General features: G+C 38.2%; 1 protein-coding gene across 1 annotated transcript in view; it reads right to left on the reverse strand.

Annotated features, from left to right (window-relative positions):
- Positions 1–2,059: 2,059 nt before the first annotated feature.
- DYTN (dystrotelin) overlaps positions 2,060–25,132 on the reverse strand; it is a gene marked incomplete at both ends in the record, with an annotated part of 47,120 nt that continues 24,047 nt past the window's right edge. The window contains 6 exons of the mRNA XM_084259570.1: positions 2,060–2,163; positions 8,743–9,253; positions 11,779–11,938; positions 13,185–13,255; positions 15,632–15,770; positions 22,647–22,801. Of these exons, the coding sequence (XP_084115696.1) occupies positions 2,060–2,163; positions 8,743–9,253; positions 11,779–11,938; positions 13,185–13,255; positions 15,632–15,770; positions 22,647–22,801 (1,140 nt within the window). The remainder of the gene's footprint in view (positions 2,164–8,742; positions 9,254–11,778; positions 11,939–13,184; positions 13,256–15,631; positions 15,771–22,646; positions 22,802–25,132) is intronic.

The raw sequence follows: 25,132 nt of genomic DNA on the forward strand, positions 1-25,132 counted from the left end.
TACAAATATTAAAGCACATTCTCTCAGAGCACTTAGTTTCATTCCTTTAGACTACTAGCACGTTCCTTGAAATGGTGACATTACTGCCAGATCACCCCACTAACTGAGAGTTAAAAATAGGTTTCCAAGATGACTAGGGGATCAGGCCACTCAGATCCTTTGTATTCATTTTTATCATTTGTTTTGGTATGTTTGACATTGTTAATGAAGTAGAGTGCCACATATTTAGCCTGAACACACTGCATGATTTTCAGGCCATTAACCACTGGATTGCTTATGCACAGACATAGCAGGGACTATATTTGTTAGTTACAAGTGACTGCCAGGCTATGACATTTGAACCTTCTTTGAAAGAAAAATTTTGAACCCTGCATAAAGCAAAAAATAAACAGTCAAAAAAAAAATTGGTGAAGAAAGCATTCTTCTAATGGAAAGAGTTAATAAAAGCTCTGGACCCCAAATAATGTTATAGGAGTCTCTTTATTTCAATATTTAATGTTAACATTAATAATGATCCAAAAATCTAAAAAATTTTTCCAGTTAGCATATTTTTCTATTTGATTAAATATTAAAACTGTGTAATTAGTTACACTTTGCAATGAAAAGCAAAATAAAAGTAAAATGAACAGCATTATAAGAAAAGAGCCCATAAAATTTTTTTCCCCTCAAAATGACCAGGCTCAAATGAGATTCATAGCTTTGAAGTTCACTAACAAATTTATTTGTGTTCCAGACATACTGCTATGTTTAATCTCTAATGACTCTCATGTGTCCAACTTCTTTGATTATTGTAAACAATGATTATAAATTCATGGATATACCAGCAATTAATCTATGATAAAACATCTATGACCATAAACTGGGGGTAAAAGGCAGTCTCAAATAAATGGTGCTGGCAAAATTGGAAACTACCAATAAAAGAATAAAATTGGATAACTCACTACCACTATACACAAAGGTAAATTCCAAGTAGATTAAAGGTTTAGGTATAAAACCTGCAACAATAAAAAAAAATAAAATAGAAGAAAACATGGGCAATACATTCTATGATACCAACAGCAAAGATATTTTTGGTGACTTAAGCCCTATAGAAAGAAAATTAGAAATGAAAATAAACAATTGGGAGTACCTCAAGTTAAAAAGCTCATCTACAGTAAAACAAAATATAGGATGATTAAATAGACACCCTACTGAATGACAGAAAATGTTTACACAATGTGTAATGGATAAGTGATTAACATCCAAGATACATAAAAATTCATACAATTCAACAATAAAAAACAAATAACCCCATTAACATATGGGTAGCAGATATGAGGGAAAAGTTCACCAAAGAGGATATCTAGAAGGCCAAAGACTTATGAAAAAAAATTCATCGTTGATTTCAATAAGAAAGATGCAGATTGAAACCACCATGAAATACCAACTAATACCATGAGTGGCACATATTAAAAAGACCCTCAAGGACAAGAGCTGGAGAGGATGCAGAGCAAAAGGAACCTTACTGCACGATTGGAAGGAATGTGAACTGGTCAACCCATTATGGCAAGCAATCTGGATTTATCCTAAAACATTAAAACTCCATATATTCCACAATGTTCATAGCTGCATTATTTAAAATAACTAGGAGATATAAGCAGCCTAAATCTCCTTCCGTGGACGAATGGATCAAGGTGTGGTACCTCTAATACCTCATGGAGTATTAGATTGCCATAGGAAAGAGTGAAATGCAGCCATTTTCAACAAAATGGAAAAAATTTGAGAAAATTCTTTGCAGCAAAGCTTGTCATTTTGATAAAAACAGATATTGGACACTCACATAGCAGACAATTTAACAATGTACAACACTTTTGAATATTGGTGGACATTGATAAACTTTCTAAGAACTCAAGAGATTAATAGGCAGGAGGAGAGAAAGGAACAGGGAAAACAAATAACTAGACACCCTTCTTTATACTTCACATTAACGAGAGAGGGATAAAGGCTTAATTATTTTAGTAAAGATTTTGAAAATACATTTTATCATCACCATATGGGTCCTTTAAACCTGGACTCCTTTTCACTTCAAGTTGGAGAAGGTGATTTGATCAACAAGGGCAGAGAAGGCCCTGCATACCCGCTCAGCGCCACAATACAGTTCTGTGTTTACTGAAGACTGAGGACCTGAAATAAAAAACAGGAGAGTCCTTTAAATATGTAGCTATGGATGTAGAGATGGATATAGATCTGCAGATAGATAAATATGTGAGAGAGCTTAAGAGAAAGGTTCATTAAGATTTTATACATAACCGTAGTATTCCCAGACATTTGAGACTGTCTGTTAAATAAGTGAGATAATAATGCAATGTTAAACTTCTCTTCCCTGAGTTTGCTAAAACATTATTCTCCCCCACCTTCATTAGCTAAATTTCAAGCCTTATTTTCTGATTATTTATAATGAAGATTAGAGGATGAAGATGAAGATGGGAACAGGAATAAGCCTCCATATCCTCAAATCCCTTAACCATGCTCTCCTAACCCCATCACTCTGACAGTCTTCCCTTCTCATCTTGGAGACCTACAGTGGCAAATGGATGGCAAAGAAGTTTGGGAGAGAAGCTGGGAAAAGAATTTCAGAGAGATATGCAGGAAAGTTCACTCATATGTGGAAAGAAAATAAGTTAATAGGAAAGGAAAACTAGAGTGTTACATCTTTTTTTTGGATATCACAGAAGCAAGATGATTTAGATATGCTTTCAAATCTAAGTTCTTCACTGCAAGGTTCAACAAATTGTTGCTACTGATTTTCAATCTAACATTTGGAATCTAAAGAGGTTTCAGGAGCCCATTCTACACACTTTCTCTTTTCCATTAAACTTTCATAGACTCTTAAAATCCTGTTATCCTAGATCTTGATACTGAATGACTCCATTCAGTTAATGTCAACAGCTTCCCCCACATTGACCAAGTCTGCTGTTTTAGTCTATTAAGCTTTTAAATAATATAAAGTTCATCTTGATTTCCAATATGTCTTGATTTCTTAGTAAAGTACCAATCCAAAAGGGTAGTTAGCTACAAGGATAATTACATTTCTAGGTCAAAATATTGGCACCCTGAGTAAATTTTAGCATGTTATGAATAGCAGATCTTTTTAATTTTCCCAACAATTTTCAAATTAAAAAAAAAAACTAGGACAGTAAAATGATGACAAATTTCCTTCTGCTACACAGTGCATCTGTGACAGAGAGGGAAATAAAACAAAGGTAACCAATTTTTTATTTTGTTCGTTTACACATTTTCCTCTGTTAGGTTTTATTTCTGGTTCTGATTAATCTTGGTGTAATTTTAGTAAGCATGCATAGATTATGTATAAATTATGGAGTGTATTTTTATAATCCATATTGTTAATGGCTAAGTGTGGTTTACAAGCAGGATCATATTCAATACTAGATTGAATAAGGACACAAAAGAAATACTTGAGTGAAGAAGGACAGTGTTTAATTAAAAGCAAATAGGGGGCCTCCCCGGTGGTGCGAAGCTGCCCGCGGCCTCTGCAGCGCCGGTTCGATCCCCCGCTGCTCCCCGGCCACCGGAGGAGAGTCCCGCATGGCACGCAGACCTCTCCTGCTGCCCGCTGCTCCCCTCAGCAGTGTAGCTGCTCCCCTCAGCAGTGTACTTCGGTCCTTCTGCCTGCTCTGTGCCCCGCTCTGGCTCTGGTGAATTCTCTCACCCTCCCGTGCTTCTGACTGTACCCAGTGCTTATATAAATAAATAAATAAATCTTAAAAAAAAAAATTAAAAAAAAAAAAACCTTGAGCTTTAAAAAAAAAAGCAAATAGGAACATGTAGACTAGCATAGATTCTATGTTTAAAATAACACTTATATAAAAGAAAAACTGTAAATTTATATCAGATCAATCAGCATTTGTTGAATTATCACAGAATATACTACCCTAAAATAACAAAAATGGGAAAATATTCACCATCTTCCTAATGTCATAAGCACTTTTGTATAATAATGCACACTTCCTGAAGTAGCATCTTAACTTCTATTTAAATTGTAAATAGAAGCAGAGGTAAATTTTTTGAACAGATAGTTTTTATTTTCTATAAGATTGGACAGTGCTAATTGCATCTTTATACATTATTGTATAATCAAGGAAATTGTATAATAAAGGAAATCATATGATTTCCTTTTAGTAACATAATGATCTACTGTTTATATCAAATAAAATAGATTTCTATAAAATAAGTAACAAGATGCAGGGATGGACATTATATAATGATTAAGGAACAATACATCTGGAAGGTATAACTCTCATCCATATATGTTCACCAAATGAGTTAAGCATCAAAATATGTAAGGCAATTATTATCAAATCTGAAAACAGACACTGGCAGCAACACAATGGTGCTGGTGACTTCAACATCCTCCTTTCACAGGGGACAGATCAACTGCACAGAAAATAAACAAGGAAACAAAATCCTTGAACAAAGAATTAGACCATTTGGGCTTAATAGATATTTATAGGGCACTGCACTCCAAAAAAACTGGATACATTTTCTCAAGTGTACATGGGACATTCTCCAAGATGGAGCATATATTGGGTCACAAAACAAGTATCAATAAATTCACGATAATTGAAATCATATCAAGTATCTTCTTTGATCAAAGGAATTATAATAGGAAAATAGGAATAACCTGTAATATATGAGGACTGAAAAACACACTATTGAATGACTATTGGATTAATGAGAAAATCAAAGAAGAAATTAAAAAATATCTAGAGACAAATGAAAATTAGGACACAACCAACAAAAAACAGTATGAAGGAAACCTCATATAGCAGTACAGGCCACGACAATATACAAGAAAGAGCTCAAATAAATAATCTTTTCTCTCACCTTAAGGAAGTAGGAAAAGATGAACAAACAAAACTAAAAGCCAGTAGAACAAAGGAGATAAAAACTAGAACAGAAACACATGAAATAGAAATTTTTTAAAAAGTCTAAGAAATTAATGTCAAAAGCTGATTCTTTGCAAAAGCAAACAAAATGGACAAATCTCTAGCTCAGTTAATAAAGGAAAAAAAAGGAGAAAACTCTAATAAATAGAATAAACAATGAAAAAGAAGTTACAACAGGTATTTCAGAAATACAGAGGCCCTTAAGAGATCAATAAGAACATTTTATGCCAGTAAATTGATAATGTTGGGACAAATTCTTAGACATACAAAAGCATCTGAGACTGAATCAGGAAGAAATAGAAAATCTCAACAGACCAATTACAAGCAATGAAATTGAAACACTAATCAAAAGTCTCTTCACTAGTGAGTTCTATCAAACCTTCAAAGACAAACTAATACCTGTCTTTCTCAAACTCAACAAGTTGAGAAAGGATAAAACGCTTTCACACACATTTTATGCTTCCAGTATTATCCTGGTAACAAAACCAGACACTGGTGGAAGACTATGGGTGCTGTGGTGGTGGGTTTGGTATGGTAACAACCTCTGAGCAAGTGTGATCCTATATCTCTGAATCACACACAGTGTTGTAAACCAATGTAAATTCAATTAAAAATGATATTTTAGAAAAATAGATGCTGAGCTGCACACAGTGTTGGGATGTTGTCTTCCAAATATAGGCAGTAAACTTCGAGTAGGAGAAATCTAAAATGTGCAATACAGCCTTTTTCATTAGTGAGGACTGACCCTATTCAACATTTTAGAAATCAACAGCTTTCTTAAGTTCAATTGAAGAAATCTCATAAGGTTTATCATATTCAATGCTTACAATAGCCCTATGAATTAGGGAATATTAGTGTAGGGTAAATGGATTGATCAGGTTTTTTGTGCCACTAGCCTCTGCTGCAGAAGGTGCTTGGGAGCATGGGCTCAGAGCACGCATGCCTGATTGTGGACACCTGGAGCATGGGTGGTCACACATGCGTAATTGTTTACACCTGAGCCCAAAGATACACCAGCCTAGAGATGTAAGAGCCATGATATAAGGGCAGCATCACTCAGGGACAGAAGACAGCTGCAGGAGGATGGCGAGAAGAGTACGCGCGACTACAGAGGAGGTGAGACCACGAGAGAATGCCACAAAGGCTGGAGAAAAAGTGTAAAGATTCATGGAGGGATTCATGATAAAAGCCCTTGAAATTCTTGGGATACAAGGAACATACCTCAACATCATAAAGGCCATCTATGACAAGCCAACAGCCAGTATCATTCTCAATGGTGAAAAGCTGAAAGCAATTCCATTAAGATCTGGAACAAGACAAGGATGTCCACTCTCACCATTGCTTTTCAATATAATACTGGAAGTCCTAGCCAGGGCAATAAGACAAGAGAAAGACATCCAAGGAATCCAAATAGGAAAAGAAGAAGTCAAACTATCACTGTTTGCAGACGATATGATATTATACATAGAGAACCCCAAAAACTCCACAGAAAAGCTAATTCAACTCATCAATCAGTTCAGTAAAGTGGCAGGATACAAAATCAACATGCAAAAGTCAGTAGCCTTCCTATACACAAACAATAAATCTGAAGAAGAAGAAATCAAAAAGACCATCCCTTTTGTTATTGAAACAAAAAAAATCAAATATTTGGGAATAAATCTAACAAAAGAGGTAAAGGACCTATACAAAGAAAACTATAAAACACTGTTAAAAGAAATAGAAGAAGACACAAAGAAATGGAGAGACATCCCCTGCTCATGGATTGGAAGAATAAACATTATTAAAATGGCCATCCTTCCAAAAGCAATATACAGATTCAATGCTATTCCAATCAAAATTTCAATGTCATTCTTCAAAGAAATAGAACAATTATTGATGAAATTCATATGGAATCACAAAAAACCCTGAATAGCCAAAGCTCTCCTGAAAAAAAAAGAAGGGAATGGAGGCATCACACTCCCAGACTTCAAACTATACTACAAAGCCATAATCATCAAAACTGCATGGTATTGGAACAAGAACAGACATACAGACCAATGGAATCGAATAGAAAATCCAGAAATAAACCCACAGATTTATGGTCAACTAATCTTTGACAAAGGAGCAAAGAATATGCATTGGAGCAAAGAAAGTTTGTTCAATAAATGGTGCTGGGAAAACTGGGTCGCTATATGCAAAAGAATGAAGCTTGACCACCACCTCACACCATACACAAAAATCAACTCAAAATGGATTAAAGAACTAGACATAAGACCTGAAACCATAAAATATATAGAAGGAAATATAGGTGAAACACTACGTGATTTGCACATCAAAGACATCTTTACAGACACATCACCCAAAGCAGTGATAGTGAAAGCAAAGATAAACAGCTGGGACTACATCAAATTAAAGAGCTTCTGCACAGCAAAAGAGACAATAACAAAAACAAAGAGAAACCCCACCAACTGGGAGAACATTTTTGCACCCAACACTAATGATAAAGGACTGATCACAAAAATCTGCAAAGAGCTGATGAGACTCAACAACAAAGAAAATAATCCAGTCAAAAAATGGGCAGAAGAGCTTAAAAGAAACTTCTCTGAAGAGGAAATGCAAATGGCCAACAGGCATATGAAAAAATGTTCAACATCACTTGTCATCAGGGAAATGCAAATCAAAACTACCATGAGATACCATCTTACACCAGTGAGAATGGCACATATTAAAAAAACTAGCAACAACAAATGTTGGTGAGGGTGTGGAGAAAAAGGAACTCTTCTGCACTGTTGGTGGGAGTGCAAACTGGTCCAACCACTGTGGAAAGCTGTGTGGAGATTTCTGGACCTACTAAACATAGAGCTTCCATATGATCCAGCAATTCCACTCCTAGGTATTTACCCAAAGGACACAGAAACATCAATTCCAAAGAACACCTGCACCCCTATGTTTATAGCAGCACTGTTTACAATAGCTAAGCTTTGGAAACAACCCAAATGCCCAAAAATAGATGACTGGATCAAGAAGATGTGGTACATATATACCATGGAATATTACTCAGCATTCAAAAAAGATAAACACATGCAATTTGCAGCAACATGGATGGCGCTGGAAGGGATCATGCTCAGCGAAATAAGCCAAAAAGAAAAAGAAAAATACCGGATGGTCTCACTCATAGCAGGAATCTAGAAAACTTAAATAAGGGACCAGGAAAATGAATAACTATAAGAAAGTGAAAATCAAAATCAACAAAAAACTATGAACCAGAGACACTTTTAGGGGGGCGGGGGCGGGAGGGGAGGGATTGGGGTCAGAATGGGGGGGCTGCAATTGTATGGGGAATATAACAATAAAATTTATAAAAAAAAATTAAAAAAAAAAAGAAACTATCATTGAAACAAAAAAAAAAAAGAAACAAAGATGAAATAAAGACTTTTTTTTAAGGTAAAAAAAAAAAAAAAGATTCATGGAGGGGCAGAGGTTGGGAAGCTCAGTTGCCTGCCTGCTTCCCAGCCTCCCTTGCCTGGTGTGTCTGTGTACCTGGTTCCCTGAGAGATCATGAAAGCCCAAAAATCCACGGAGGGCTCTGGAACTCTCCTTTGTTCATGGGCCCAAATCCATAGAGAACCTGCCCTGTGCCTGCTTGGCACAACAACTAGACATAAAGTTCAGAGACACTACTGATGCCCTAAAGATTCACAACTCTGTTGTTCACTAGATGAATTGTGGCTCTTGGAAAATGTTATAAAATCAAGAATTTTTAAAGGCAGTCTGGATCCATAACCATCATTATTTCCATTAATTGTGAAAATATTACCTGATGGCATTTCTAGAGTGAAGGCATCCATAAGTCTAGACAACAATTCTTGCAGTTCCTCTTTCTCAGGTTCATCCTCTCTCTGGTGGATGTCAATTGCTTCTTTTCTTTCTGCAGTTGTTATATGAGGACTGCTCATTTCAGCAGCAGCAATTTGCGAGGTGTCCTGTGGCAGAACTTCCTGAGAATTGGGTAGGGAACTTAACATTGCCTTCCAGGTCTTCTGTGTTGGGCTTTGTGCCCAGGTTGTGTTGGGCTTTGACATCAATTGCAAAATGGTCTCTGATGATTCAGACTTTGGTAGAGCGAGTTCTGCATTTGTTTGTTTTCTATGACTTTTGTCAATCATGGTGTGATTAGGAAGAGGTTCCCACTTTGAGCCATTTCCAGTGGCATTCTTGATCTGGGAAGAATCTCCTTCTCTACAAAATCTTTCACTTTTTCCATGGTCACTCTTGGAAATCATATTTAGACAGGAAGAAGGTGAAGGATGGAATGGCTGTAACATTGCCTGTGCAAAGAAAATTTAATTTATAAGCAAATTAACATTTATCATTGTTTTTCATATATGCATTAAATTTCAGTATTCCAATAGAAAATTCCTTCCCTCCCTCCCTCCCTTCTTTCCTTCTTCTGAGGTAATATTGGTTTACAACACTGAAGTGATTCAGAGGTCTAGGGTCACACTTTCTCAGACATGTGTTACCACAACACACCCACCACAAGGCTCCCACAGTCCTCCACACTAGTCCATTGGTCACCCTTCATACTTTTTTTCCCCAAAGATTTATTTATTTATGCATACAAGAACTGGGGTACAGACCATAGGTGTGGGAGGGTGAGAGGATTCACCAGAGACAGAGTGGAGAGCAGAACAGGCAGAATGACTTAAATACACTGCTAAGGGGAGCAGCAGGGGGAGACAGGAGAGGTCTGCTGCACCATGTGGGTAGCTCCCTGGCCAGGGATGGAACTCATGCTGCAGTTGCTGCAGATGGTTTCATAGGTTGCATCTTAACCCCTTGCACCACCAGGGAGGCCCCACCCTTCACACGTTTTCTTCACTTTTTCTCCCCTTTTGGTAAGCTTAATTTTACAAACAGATTTCTGGAGTTTGTTATTCAATAGGAAATTTGTTTTTTTTTTTTAATGATTTATTTATTTATGCATACAAGAGCTAGGGTACAGGCCAGAGGAGCGGTGGGAGGTGGGGAGGGTGAGAGGATTCACCAGAGACAGAGTGGGGAACAGAACAGGCAGATTGACTGAAATACTGCTGAGGGGAGCAGCCTGCTGCATCATGTGGGTTGCTCCCTGGCAGGCTGGAGATTAAACTCATGCTGCAGAGGCCACGGATTGCTTCATAGTGCTGTGCTTAACCCCTTGTGCCAATAGGGAGGCCCCAATAGGAAATTTGAATAAGATTTTCCTTCTCTTCTTTAAATATATCATTGATTTAACCCTATGCTGTTAATTCAATGTCAACTTAAAACTGTCTAGAAAGTTAGAACAGCTCAGAGTCTAAAATATCATGGGAAATAATCACAAGGGATAAGAGAAATTGTAGTTTCTAAAAATATGATAAAGAATTTCTGAAAACATTTTCAATGTGGTCCACAGACTAGTGTTCCCTGAAACCCCTTTAAAAGTCCATATGGTCAAAATTATTCTCCTAATGATTCTTAAATGTTATTTGCTTGTTCATTGTGTTGACATCTATACTGACTGTGCAAAATCAAGAGTAAGTAAAGCTAAGGCAGTTGGTGCCTTTGAACAAATCAAAGTGGTGTCACCATCTTTGATGGTGTAGCAAAAAGTATTTTCTTAATAACATATCTTTTTAATATCACGTGATTAAATGGGACGTGTACATAAAATATTTCTGATGCCTACTAAAATGTAAAGGTTGTTTCTTGTATGAAAGAATGACAGACAGGGCCTCCCTGGGAGCTGAGGGGTTAGTTCTCAGCACTATCACTGCTGTGGCCTGAGTTGGATTCCCAGCCAAGGAGCTAACTCGCATGGCGCAGCAGACCTCTCCTGCCTCACTCACTGCTCTTCCTCAGCAGTGTGTTTCAGTAAATCTGCCTGCTCTGCTCCCCACTCTGTCTGCTCAATCCTCTCACCCCTCCCCCTCCCCCCACCTGCCCCCACCCTGCACCTCCGGCCTACACCCCAGTTCTTCTATGCAAAAAAAAAAAAAAAAAAATGACAGACTATATTACTGTGACTTGGGTCCTTGGCAAACATTTTCTCAAAAATGAACTTCTTGTTATGAGGAAAATAATTGCTAACAATTGTGATATGATTGTAACAGCTGAGCTTTTAAGCAAAATGTAAAATTTTGAACTGATTCCATCTTGTGTCTGAGATTTCATCTTACTGAATTTTTAATAAAAGAAAACTACTGACTGGAATGAATCAGTTTCCAGCTATACATGGCTTTCTCTAACAACTCTAGATAATTTTTTTTCTTCTCTCCATAGAAACCAAGGTCATTTTGACTAAGAGCTGTAATCTATAACCAATGCCAGATTCTTCCTCTCCTTCCTCCACCTATTTTCCTTTAAAACCTCCTTAAACCAAGACTCCAGTGGGACATAATTTATTCTGCTACCTGGGTTTGTGCTACCCAGTTTCCAAAGTAAGAATATTTTAAGGCTACTGCCAAGCTTAATTCTGGTTATGGTAAATAGTGATAGAAAAATACCCACAAAATCTCTTCGGAATCTTCAAAAAATTTTAAGAATGCAAAAGGTATGCTGAGACCAAAAGATTTAAGAATCAATACTGTCAAGAGCCACTTTGCACCACATCTGTTTTTTCCAAATGATACCAGTACTATTATTGGTACCACAGTCTGCAGGAGACAGTGTGGTGGATGCCAAGTCAGGGGTGGGGGTGGGGATCGGTCAGGGTGCTGAGTCAAGAGGGAAGGGGAAGGAGATGGCCAAAGGGAGCTGCTACACAGGCCTCCCTTAGCCAGAAGATCCAAGGTCAGGGGGCGCAGAACACAATGTGTCCCACATTTTATACCTGAAGGTGCTGTCCCAACTGCTGTAGTTTATTCCACAGACTGTCTTGGCTGGTTGTGAGTTCATGAATCTTTGTTTCAAATCTGTAACTTCTTTCTTCTTGGGAGGCATATATGGCTTGTAATTTGTCTTTGAATCGGTTTAACTGCTTTCTAAGGAGCCTGCAAAGAAGATTGATGTGAATAGCATAGAAGGGCAAATGTCAACCCAGTAACTAGAATTTTAGCAAAATTATATAAATGGAATAAGTTTTTTTTTAAGAATTTTTTTTTTACTTTTTAAATTTTTATTTATTTTTTAAAAGATTTATTTATTTATTTATTTATTTATATAAGCACTGGGTAGAGTCAGAAGCATGGGAGGGTGAGAGAATTCACCAGAGCCCTAGTGGGGAGCAGAGCAGGCAGAAGGACCGAAGTACACTGCTGAGGGGAGCAGCGGGTGGCAGGAGAGGTCTGCACGCCATGTGGGACCCTCCTCCAGTGACCGGGAGCAGCTGGGGATTGAACCGGCGCTGCAGAGGCTGCGGGCAGCTTCGCAACCCAGCGCTCAACCACTGCGCCACCGGGAAGGCTCTAAATGAAATAAGTTTTAAACAATTAGTTTGAGATAATTATTTTAAGAAGTTTTAAAGGATTAAGTTTCAAAGTTTTTTGCTTCTATATTAAAATTTAATTGTCTTTTTATTACTAAACTGCTTTCCTTACCTTTGTTTCTACTTTCTTTTTCTTATACCATGAAACTTTAATATTTTGTTAATAATTAATAATATTTAATAACTGATTAACAATTAACAATTAATATTAAATTCAAATATTGATTAGATTTAATATTTTATTATTAAGCTTTTAATATTTAGATTATTAAATTACTTTAAAAGTGTCATTAAGTTTCTTTTCATGAGTTATAGATTATTTAAAAAATGCTCCTGTCTTTCATACATTCACATACATATGTGTATATATGATAAGATATATTTTACATTATATAGCCATTAGTTTGTTGAGTATCTACTAGATGCCAAGCATTGTTCTTGAAAGCAAAAACCTCTCTTTGAGGCAAATTCTTAGTGACGACCTAGGAGTTCTGTCTTCTAATGGAATGACAACTAGAGACAAGATCTCAAGGAATGATCAGTCCCTTGAAACACAACAATAAGATGGGAGTCAGTTTTCAACCAAGCTAACAAAGCTAGTAGAAAGTTGGGTGCTGTTGGAGAAAGTGATTCTTCAAAAGTAACTACTCCAATAGTCAAAGCTTTTACTTTGGGTATAGGATTTCTCTGTTAAGTAATGTCTTCCAAATTAAAATAAAAGAGCATGATGAAATCTGTAGAAAAATTTCCTATAAAAGCAAAGGGAAATGCTACTGATTTGTCTCTGCTGTCGGAAGATAGGTAGTTCCTACCTTCTTTCCTTATGGAGAGCAGTAATGGATTCGCGAGTCCTCCACAGTTCATTGCTAATACTAACTACAGTCTAGAGAAGCAAGAAACAGAGAAAATAACATAATTTTTAGTTTGAATTAAACCCACATTCCTAAAAATAGCTCATAAGAACACAACAATGGTGTTTTTTTTTTTTTTTTTTTTTTTTTTATAGAGGCATGCTTTATTTATTTGTTTGCTGGTTTGTTTGTTTGTTTTGTTTATACATGCACTGGGTACAGTCAGAAGCGCGGGAGGGTGAGAGAATTCACCAGAGCCAGAGCGGGGAGCAGAGCAGGCAGAAGGACCGAAGTACACTGCTGAGGGGAGCAGCGGGCGGCAGGAGAGGTCTGCACGCCATGTGGGACCCTCCTCTGGTGGCCGGGGAGCAGCCGGGGATCGAACCGGCGCCGCAGAGGCCGCGCGCAGTTTCGCAACCCAGCGCTCAACCGCTGCGCCACCGGGGAGGCCCAACAATGGTGTTTTTACAATCTAGTCTATTTCAAAAATTGACCAGTGCTTAAATTTATGTCCACACACACTGATGTAGATGTTCATATGCTCACAATAGTTGTCTTTACACAACAGTTGTCTTTAAAGAGAGGAAAACATTAAAAAAAAAATTCTAGCTTTTAAAAGCAAGTTACAATAGTCTTTTGCCCAAGTTGGCACTTTTCCTTCCCCAAAATCATCATAAAATATAGTCAGGTCACTTTCTTCCTCTTTGCTCATTTCATTTCTACTTCTCACCTTCTACTGAAGTTTTCCTGTCTCCCATTGCTTCCTACAGCACATCATTTCCCTTGGAATTCAAGTCTTTTTGAGTTAGTAATTTCCATTTAGGATTTTCCCAGCAAAACTTCTCACATTCTGCTCCCTGAGCTGCAACCCAAGTACAAATCCCAGCCTGATCCAGCTTGGACCAGACCCCTGAGGCACCTTGCACCAGCCCCAGGCTCCCAGACATCTGCATGGAAGGTTGGATTTCTAGATTTGTAAGCAGTGCCACTGTACACCACAGCTTCCTCTCTTCCCTGCAAATGATCTGAAAAGGGCCTGGACATCTTGGGATCATTCTTCTCTAGAAAGAACCTTAAAGAAGAAGTGGGAAGGACAGAAGAAATGGAGTTATAGACTCAAAGTCCCACTATGGGTGCATATCCTTGCCAACCCTATGAGTCTATGCCTGCCTCCCTCTCCATTCAAATACATGGCTTCCTTGTGCCACACTCAGTCTTTGAATCAGTGAACTTTATATTTTTAACAGCAATGTAATCAAATGGTACACACGGTTCTGTAATTGAGAGCCAGTCAGGTTATCCTACATGAACCATGAAATAGATACCAAGGTTTACTTATTTAGTCATTCTTAATTGAAAGACATTAGGCTGTTCAATGATTTTCTGTTTTCTAAGTAATATCACAGTGAGCAAAGCTGTCCATGCCTCCGTGTGCATATGTGTGCGAGGTTCTTAGGTTTCTTATGTTTAATAGCTAGTACCCATGTGGGTGCCCTCTTTGGACACACATATACACACACATACATGTATTTAAAAATGTACAGAAAATAAAAAGGATCAGCAGAAATGTACCCCAAACATATCACCAACAAATGATGGTGATAAGTGCCCCTCAACAAATGCATGGATACAGAAATTGTGGAATAGACACTCAGCTTTGAAAAAAGATGAAATAGTGGCATTTGGGCCAAAACAGATGGATCTTGACCTAAGTCAAAAAGTGAAAGACAGATATGAGATGGTTCCATTCATCTGTGGAAGAAACCAAAAAATACACAGGCAAAATACAGTAGGAATAAATTTTGAACTCAGCGAAAGAATATATATTTACCAAAGGGAACAGGGGGAAGGAGGAGGGAATAGAGGAGGGAAGGAGATGAGGTATTGGCACAGACCATTTGGTGGAGGGTGAGTGGAACATGTGCACATATAGAAGAGCAAAAATGTAACCCCAAAAATTAAAATCCTAAATGAGGAGACTGATAATCTGGTAGGGACTGTCTCAGACTGAGAATCATGGTTACAAATGACTTTCTGTAATATTTTAACCTTTTATAAGGTAAATGGATTCAAGACTTAATTTGTTCAATTAAAATTTTTTAATTAAATAATGAAATGTGGTACAGACATAAGATAAACCGAGCAATTTCAGAAATGATAAGGAGATAGGAGAAAAAGAAAAGTAAAAGTAAAATAAAGAGGAGAACCAACCAAACAGCAAAGCTTCTTTTAAATTTCTTCCTCTGGAACAAATAAATATTAAAAGTGAAAAAATGTCTGCCTTGTGCAAATGGGTTTTCTTCTTTTATTGGCAGCAAAGAGCAGAGTAGCTCTGTCCTGAATCACACTGCACCATTACAAAATTGTCTAGATTAATTGTATATTAACAATTTCCCTTTTGGACTCACCTGATGGTGTGAGCTGCTGTCTTTGACCTGTTGAGCCTGAGGTTTCCTTTGAGCTATTTGTTTGGAGGCGTCCATGGCTTTTGGCCCAGTTAGACTTACATACATTGGTACATTAGAGCTATTGTGTTGAATGGAGAGCCTGCTATAAAATGGAATCTTATAAGAAGCTCTAATAATTTATAACTATAAAATGTGACACTGAAGAAATTCTTTTTAGAAAATGTTAAATCAGATACTTAGTTCAATATAAAAAATAGCAATAAAGACACCCAGCATTTATTCCTGTGCTTTTCCCCCAACTATTCTTTAGCTATAGAGCCAAACTGCCAATGATAAAAATGAAAATTACACTCCCCCACTTCTTCACAATCTAAAAATGAGAATGCAAAAGAAATTCAGGAACAACTGCAGAAAATTCTCCAGGTCATCTTGTCCCGGGTCAGCTACTAGGGATTCTAATTGCAGGTGTCAATTATGTCATATCCGAAAGAACACAGACTGGAACAAAGCAGGTTAAGGTCAGATTTATTCCATTTTTATAGTTTTTATTCCTCTATTCAAAAACTATTTTAACATCCTGCCATCTTGGATTACTGCAGAGAAAAAAAAAAATTTTTTAAAGCAGAGAACACCCTGCTTACAGAGTTCATATCTAACAAACAGAAAGATGGTCCTTCCTGACATAATGGGATTATATCTACAGAACACAATGAGAGCAGAAGGGAAGAAGCCATTACTCTGGGATATACTTAAATATGTGTTTAAGTGGTGGGCATTTTGGAGGTAGAAAAACAGGGTAACCCATAACTTTTTTGTCATATCCTAGCCCTATCAGAGATAATTTTCATATCTTAGGATTGTTTCATACCTTCCCATATACAAATATTTGTTTTGCTGTTATTTTCCCCATCATAACAAGACATTCTCTTAACTTCATTATTACCACTGACACTGTCTTTGCTTCCTCTATAGCAAAAAATGCTGGAAAGAATTTTCTTACTTGGTGCTTTTGATTCCTCAGCTCCCTTTTCCTCTTATACTGCCTTTAGTCTGACTTTTTTTTCTTACTGCCATTGTCCTACAAGGCTTTCCTTGAGGTCATCAATGGTTTCCTCTTTGCTAAATCCCCAGGTCAGTTATCACAAGGATAATTAATGTAGCAGAACAGGAATTGGATGTTGGGCCTAAATTTACCATGAACTAGTTGAAGGACTGCCACTCCCCACCCCCGAGGTTTCACATTCAACAACACTAAAATTTTGAAGAAGAGCAGTGAGGGGTAGACCGGGTGATTTTTAAGGTCACTTACTATAAAATAAATAAAAATTCTTACTGGAACTAGAGGCAGCATTGGACACAGTAGAGCACGCCTTCCTCTGTGAAACACATCTTCAAGGATCCCTCATTTTCTTAATTTCTCTCTTGCTTTATTCTCACTCTTTCTGGGTCTTCCTTGCTGGGTTTTCTTCTTCTCGTTTGTAAAGTGGGGCGTCATAGTGCTCAGACTGGGTCTTCCTGTCTAATTATTATACTCTCTCTTTGATGATTTAATATAATCTTTTGGCTTTAAAACTCATATATTTCAACAAATCCTGAATATTTATTTCCAATATACTTTCTCCAAATTGCAGACATGACCAACCCTCTGCCTACTTGACACCTCTATGTGGATGTCTAAGAGATATGTCAATCCTAACAAGTCCCAAACAAAACTGACCTTCCCCCATTAAACTGCTCTAACTGTAACTTCTCTCATTTCAAATAAAAATAACTTTATATTTTACTATAGTACCATCATAACCATAAAGCTTAGTACAGATATAGGAAAAGACCCAAAGATATGAGGATGAGAATTAAATTCTATTAATTGACCCAAGTATGTGAAGAAACCTAGTATGTGACCAAGATGTCATTTTAATTCTGTGAGGGAAGAGATCACATAATTGGTTACCCATGGGAGAGAAGGCAAATCTATACCCTTGCTAGAATAAACTTCAAATGGATTGAACATTTAAATTAAAAATTCAAAATAGAAACATTAGAAGAAATTTAGGAAAATATTGGTGTTACTGAGTATTACTCCCCTCCAATTACTATCACCAGTTTGCCTGCTAAGCTGTTCTCGGCAGTCCAGCCTTTGCTACAGTTAGCTGCCCCAGCTTCCTCACTGCTCTCCAGACCTGCCAGCTACACCCAGGCTGTGAAGAGGCTGTCTCTCCTCAACTTGTAGCTTACTTTTCTCGGGTACCTGTATGATTTACTCTCACCTCCTTAAGGCTAAGTTCAAGTGCTACCTCGCATTGAGAGCCACTCTGACTACCTTATTTAAAATTGCTACCAATTCTCCCTCATCGCTTGATCTCTTTATCCTTCCTCTCTTTTTTTAAAAAAATTTTGAGTGTAAAATTTCTAATATACTACATAGCTTACTTATATACCTATTTGCACTGTCCAGTCCCTCCACTAGAATGAATGCTTCATAAGGGCAGAAATTTTTATCTCTTTTGTTCACTCATACCCCAAGGGCCTGGGAGAGCATGAACTAAGTATTTATTGGATGAATACTTTTCAGATTATTTTCTGAAAAGCATGTAGACATCGTCATTCATTTGCTCTTGGACATTCTGATAAATATGAGGTATAGGTACACAATGGAATACTACGCAGACATTAGAATGTTGAAATCTTGCCATTTGGGATAACATGAATGAAACTTGAGGGAACTTTGAAATAAGTCAATAGGAAAAGGATATATGCCAGATGCTTTCACTCACTTGTGGAATATAGAGATAAAAATCAAATGAACAAAACAAACTCTTTGATTCTGACAACATGATAGTGTATGCCAGGGAGTGGGGGCAGGAGAAGGACTGGGTAGAGGGGACTGATTAGCTGGTGGTGGATGACAGAAAATTTGGAAGTGGGGCCTCCCGGGTGGCGCAGCGGTTGAGCACTGGGTTGTGAAGCTGCCCACAGCCTCTGCAGCGCCAGTTCAATCCCCGGCTGCTCCCCAGCCACCTGAGGAGGGTCCCACATGGCGCGCAGACCTCTCCTGCCGCCCGCTGCTCCCCTCAGCAGTGTACTTCGGTCCTTCTGCCTGCTCTGCTCCCCACTCTGGCTCTGGTGAATTCTCTCACCCTCCCGCGTTTCTGACTGTACCCAGAGGTTGTATAAATAAATAAATAAATAAATCTTTAAAAAAAAAAAAAAAAGAAAAGAAAATTTGGAAGTGGATGTGGATACATTGCTGATGTGAGAAACTGTACACCCGAAACCTATGTTGTAAGCTAAAGTTAACTAAAGTTATCTCAATAAAAAAAACTGTCATTCTAATAAATAATGATACATCATTCTCTATAGTTTTCATTTTTCTAATCAAAATTACTTTGTGTGTTCTTGTTCAAAGACATCTTTTTTTTTTTAAGATTTATTTAGGTATACAAGAACTGGGGTGTAGGCCAAAGGTGCAGGAGGTGAGAGGATTCACCAGAGACAGAGTGGGGAGCAGAATAGGCGGTGCTACTGGAATATACTGCTGAGGGGAGCAGTAGGCAAGACAGGACAGGTATGCTGTGCCATGTGGGGATCAAACTCATGCTGCAGTGGCTGGCATTAGCTTGATAGCATTGAGACTTGACTTACCCTGCACTACCAGGGAGGCCCCCTCAAAGATATCTTTTTTTTAAAAAAAGATTTATTTATTTATTCATACAAGAACTGGAGTATAGGTCAGAGATGTAGGGGATGAGAGGATTCACCAGAGACAGTGGGGAACAGAACAGGCAGATTGAAATACTCTTCTGAGGGGAGCAGTGGGCAAGTCAGGAGAGGTCTGCTGTGCCATGTGGGTTGCTCCCTGGTCAGGGATTGAACTTGTGCTGCAGTGGCTGTGGATAGCTTCACAGTGCTGTGTCTTAACCTCTTGCGCCTCCAGGGAGGCTCCTCAAAGACATCCTTTAAAATAAATATTGTTGATTCATTAACCTTGACTCATGCTCAGCAGCACTGTAATTCATGTCTAGATGACACACACATACCACATCTTCTTTTTCTACTCATCCATCAAGGGACACTTAGGTCGTTTCCATATCTTGGCTATTTCAAATAAATTTGCAATAAATATAGGGATATGTATATGATTTTGTATTAATTTTTGTTTTAAAATGAAAATATTTCTCAGAATAAACTGTTATATGTAAAGTAAGTGAATTTTCATTAAAAGACAGGAGGTTTATTACCGTATAGAATGCTTGCTGAACCAATGCATCAATTCATGATTACCACCTGGCAGTAATCATTAATCTCATAAAAGATAGTACTAGTGCCAACTTAATAGCTATCAAGGATATATATATATATTATTTTTACCTATTATCATATTGTAAAATGTTAATATTCCATATTCATTTCTCCTAGATCAGCCACAAATCAGAATTTCTGAGCTCATCAATATCTTGGCTAAACTGAAAATTATTACATAAGAAATTCACTTTGGGGAGCAATCATATTATACTCTGAGGGACAGAATATAACATATAGGCATTTAAAAAGATCTTTATCTTTGTGCAGTGCTCCTTACTAACTTTCCTCATCTTATCTCCACAAATACTTCTCTGGGAGTGGGAGAGACTGGTTTTCCCTATTGTCAGGTAAAGAATCTGAATCACAGAATCATGAAGTGACTTCCCCAAGACCATACACCAAAGGCCACACACACAGCTGGCTGAGGACAAGGTTTCTGTGTCTCTCTGCTCTTTTAGGCTCAAACTTCACTACCTTCTTCATATGATGCTCCATTCTAAAATAGCTCATGATCTACCTCATCCATCCATTCATCCCTTTATCATGCATCCAGTCACATTATTTTTATGCCAGCTAGCCAGTCAACATTTATTGAGCATTTATTGTATGCAGATAATTTTATAGACACTGGGAATACAAATGGAAAGAATAAAAAGGTTCCTCCCCTCATGGAGCTTACATTACAGCAAAACAAATGTCACATAAAATAATATAGAATAGTATAGTGAGATGCTGACAAAGTGCTTTGAAGAAAAATGACAAAGTGTCAGAGAGGTCAGGGCTGACGCATTACTAGGTGGTCAGGGAAGGCTCCAAGGACGAGATGACATCTGAGAGAGACTTACTGTGTGTCTTTAGGAACTGAGGCATCAGGCCACGGAGGGAGGTGGTGGTCTGGGGTATACAGACTGTAAAGGTTTGGGTCTTAAGAGGGGAATTTCTGGCTTAGTCAGATAGGTGGAGGGGGCATCAGGAGTGATGCACAAAATGTGGGGGAAATGAGACTTGAGGGGCTACCCAGGTGACTCAGGTGTGCAGGACTTCTCTAAGTCATTTTGCAATTTAGCTTTTAGTTTTAAGACAATGGGAAAATAATAGGGGGATTTAAGGCAAGGGAGTTTGGGGGAGATGGGCAAGTGAGGAATACTGTCATATCTGTGTTTTTAAAAGATCAGTATGTCAGGCTTCCCCTGGTGGCGCAGTGGTTGAGCGCTGGGTTGCGAGGCTGCCCGCAGCCTCTGCAGTACCAGTTCGATCCCTGGCCACCAGTGAGGGTACCACAAAAAAAAAAAAAAAAAACAGATCAGTATGTCTTCAGTGGCCAGAAGAAATGCAAATAAGCATATGGATCTTCGCATTGCAACTGTGAGAATGTAGGAATTTAGACAAGATGTCAAGTACTCAATACATTCAGATGACTGAAATATTTTATTGTTATGCTGCTAGGAAAAGGTGAAATAACTGACTTGAAGAAAACAAATGTATCTTTGTTTTTATTTTTAAATTTAAACTATATTAAGTGATACACATCAAGATGATATCCAAATTCTCTAACTTAAAGGTTATGTTGATAAAAATCTGCTAAGGTAATGTGAAATGGGAATAATGAATGGCATATGAATGTAAAGTCAATATGCATTCTTCCCACTAGAGACCTATAAAACTCGATTCAATTACAACAAATTGTGAAGTCACAAATTGACCATAGAAATAAAATCTGGGATGGAGATGAAAATATGCTGGTGGATATTTGAGAAAATATTAAAGAATTTCAAAAAATGTAATGTAATGTCAGTTCAATTTAAACTTATTTCCTATTATATTCCCAGAGGGGGAAATGGGAGTAAATGAATAATTCTATTTTTTCCCCCCGAAGTGTGATGAACACAATCCCAAGGAAACAATACCTTTTTACTTTATCTTCTGAAATTTTATATTATGAAAAACTATTTATTAGAAAAATAAGGTCACAAGCACTTTTTAAAGTCATCTATAAGGTAGTGATCAGTTATGATGAGTGACGTCATATACCAGTAGTGGAGAGCACAATTTAGCATTCAGAATTTTGAAGAATAACAAGGTCCACAACTTTTGATCCAGTGGCTTTGAGTGCATTTATCTTAATAAAATGTTGAAAATATAGGAATGCACATATGTAGGAATATTGACTTCAGAATTTGTAGGGTGAGAGGCAAAATTAGAAAATAACCAAATGTTCATTGATAAGGGATTGCTTGTGACTTGTGGCATTTGCTTATAAGGAAGAGAGTGAGGTCATTAAACATTAAATCTTGGAAACTAATGACATGGTATATGTCCTTCTTTGCACATAGGTGGAAAGAAGAAAAATAATTCCTGCTTATCTATGAGTGATGGAACAGTGAGTTTCTTTTCCTTTTTAAAAAAAGAACAAATGTAAGCAAATAGACCAAAGTTATTCAAACACTCTATAACATTAAAAAACTTGTGTCTTCCCCATGCCTTTAGTAGGAATAGCTTTAAATTACTGGATGCGTCAATTATTTAAAGATATTTTTGCCTCCAGTTCTACTTCAAAATGAAGGTTGTTTCTAGAGGGGAAAGCAGCTAACCCCTCCCCTCCTGCACCCTCAGCCTCTTCAGGCGCTTTAGCCTAGTGTAAGCTGCTGCCCCTGCCCGGGCCCGCTGCTATCCCAGTGCTATTCCCTGCAGGACACCACTCATGGGCACTCACCCAGCAGGTGTGGGGTTAATAACCACGCCCTTTGGATTCACTGGGTCTGGCAGCCGAAAGTTTCTTCTTGCAGCTTCTCTCCTCCTATAGCGTCCTTGGAGCAGGTTGTTTCTGAGGGTCCTGAGGAGCTGTTTCGTGTGCTCCTTTGCTGACATCTGCTGGAACGGAGCATTAAAAAGGGTCAGACCAGTGTAAGCACATTGATCTTGGAGGACTGGCCCCCAAGAAAGTCTTTGGGATTACTTCACTTACTTTAATGTCCTTAGAGAAATCATCTAATAACCTTACTACTTACTTTTCACTCTCTATACACATGCACCTGTCATAATTTCCACATCAGTCCCCCCCAACTCCTGCAGTAGCTCCTCTTCTGTAGAACAGTCTAGTGATGTGAAATTCTGAAGCTGGAAAGGCGGGGATGAAAGAGAACTAAGTGTGTGCAAAACACAGTGTGTGGATTCCTGTAAGAATGGGATGACCACCGGTGGGTTTCTGGAAAAAACAACCCTAGCATACATGTAACTCAAAATAACATTTCAGTGACCCACAGGCCACTGGAGGTCCACCCATCAAGCTCCCATGAAGTAAATCTGCCCTAAGGAATAAAGGAGGAATGAGACCTTGTATTAAGTTTTTCAGCACTTAAGACTCTAAAGTGCAATAACATAGTGACCACATGGTGCCAGTGTAACACCAGTCCACCCTATTTCTCCCCAGGATTTAAAAAATCAGGAAGAGCATAAGCCAATACACCTGAGGATGTGGGTTAATAAAGTTTAGTCAAGTAATGCTCCTGGGAAATTATTTGGCAAGGCCTAGGCACTTGATCTTTATGGGCCATTCATGAGGGGAAACTGTCCTGGGTAAGGTTAATTAATCAACATCCTTCCCTATTGTTATCTGGGAGTGATGCCTGCACCGAGAGACTGATTCATAGTCCTCGATGATGAAAAGGAGTTCTTTCTGGGAAAATTAAGATGTTTTTGATTAAAATTTACTTTCCTATTTTTATTTCTTCTTACAAAGAACTGAATTCTCTTGTTGAGTATTATTTTCTTAAAAATTTTGGAAATAAGCCAGACTGAGAAAGATAAACATCCTATGATTTCAATCAGGGGTCGAATATAGAGGAAACAAACTAATGAACTAAATAAAACAAATTTTTGGACTATAAGGCCAGTTAGCGGTTACCAGAAGGGAAGGGGAAAGGTGGGTGGTAAATTGGGATAAAGGGGACTATGATATGATGGTGGATAGAATCAGATGTTTGGCAGTGAAGTTAATGTAGTATGTATGTTATGCGGCAGGGAGAGGGGCACCCCAGAACCCCCAAACCTGCCCATGCTAAATAGGTTCTGCCATCTGTTGCATCAAGACAAAAACATATAAAACTTTTAATGGAAATGAACTTTAATACAATTAGTGTGCAATGCAGAAAAGGGAAGAATAAAGTTTCCAAATCAAACACCTGAAGTTGCTGCCCACCCCCTCATGGGTAAATGCCCAGCCGAACAGGCGTGGCCCAAAGCAGGGCCACTGAGGCCTGAAAGCCTGCTACAGGTCTAAGGCACCTCCTGTTGGGGACCAATACATAGCAAAAGGGCAGAAGGGGCCCAGAATGTCTGGAAGGAAAAGAGCAAAATCAGAATCAAAGCTGCCATTGTTAACCTCATCATGGCTCTCTCACCCACATCTGTGTCAACCAGTCCAGGACCAAGAAGCAAGTGCAGCTGCTCCACATGTCTCTCTGCTCCATGTGCATCCTCCAGGCTTCCTCATTGTTCTCCATCCTGCTTCCTTCCTTTCCCAGTCTCTTCTCCAGCTTCTCCTCCTCCCTGCTCAGCTCCACCCTCCCTTGGGTGGGGCAGGGAACCTGGAACCTCCCCTTTCCCTGGGGACCACCGGGTTACAGATATTCGTTACTTCTCAGGGATAATTGCCTGAATCTTATATAATGTTACTATACAATGTTACATCAATAAAAATAAAAAAAATTTTTTTTTGAAAAGCATCTGTGAACTCTTGGTTTTACACTCTTCCAATCTAAAGTGAGAGAGTAATCTTACTCTTTCATTTTTCCTAAAGAAAAAAATACTTGAAGTTGAGGATTCAGGCAAAGATATGTTAAGAAGAGAAATTTCTATCAAACATACTCATCACTAGATGTTTTGTTTCATTGTTTTTCCAAACCAGAACCTTTTCTTTTTAACCTGTACCAACTTCCAAAGCCTCCCCTCTTCATCTTCACAGATATTTTCCAGCACACAGTACAGGACTGATGGCTTCAGATTGGACTCTTTTTCTTGCCCCCAAAAGGTTTTTATAAAATCCTATGATGTGAAGAAAGCATATTTATATGTGTAACAGGGTGGTCCCCAGAAAAGGGGAGGTTCCCTGCCCCACCCAAGAGAGGGTGGAGCTGAGCAGGGAAGAGAAGAAGAGGAGACTGGGGAAGGAAGGAAGCAGGACGGAGAGAAAGAAAAAGG

Source organism: Talpa europaea (assembly GCF_964194135.1).
Source record: "Talpa europaea genome assembly, chromosome: 1".
In the NCBI taxonomy this organism is placed as follows: Eukaryota; Metazoa; Chordata; class Mammalia; order Eulipotyphla; family Talpidae; genus Talpa; species Talpa europaea.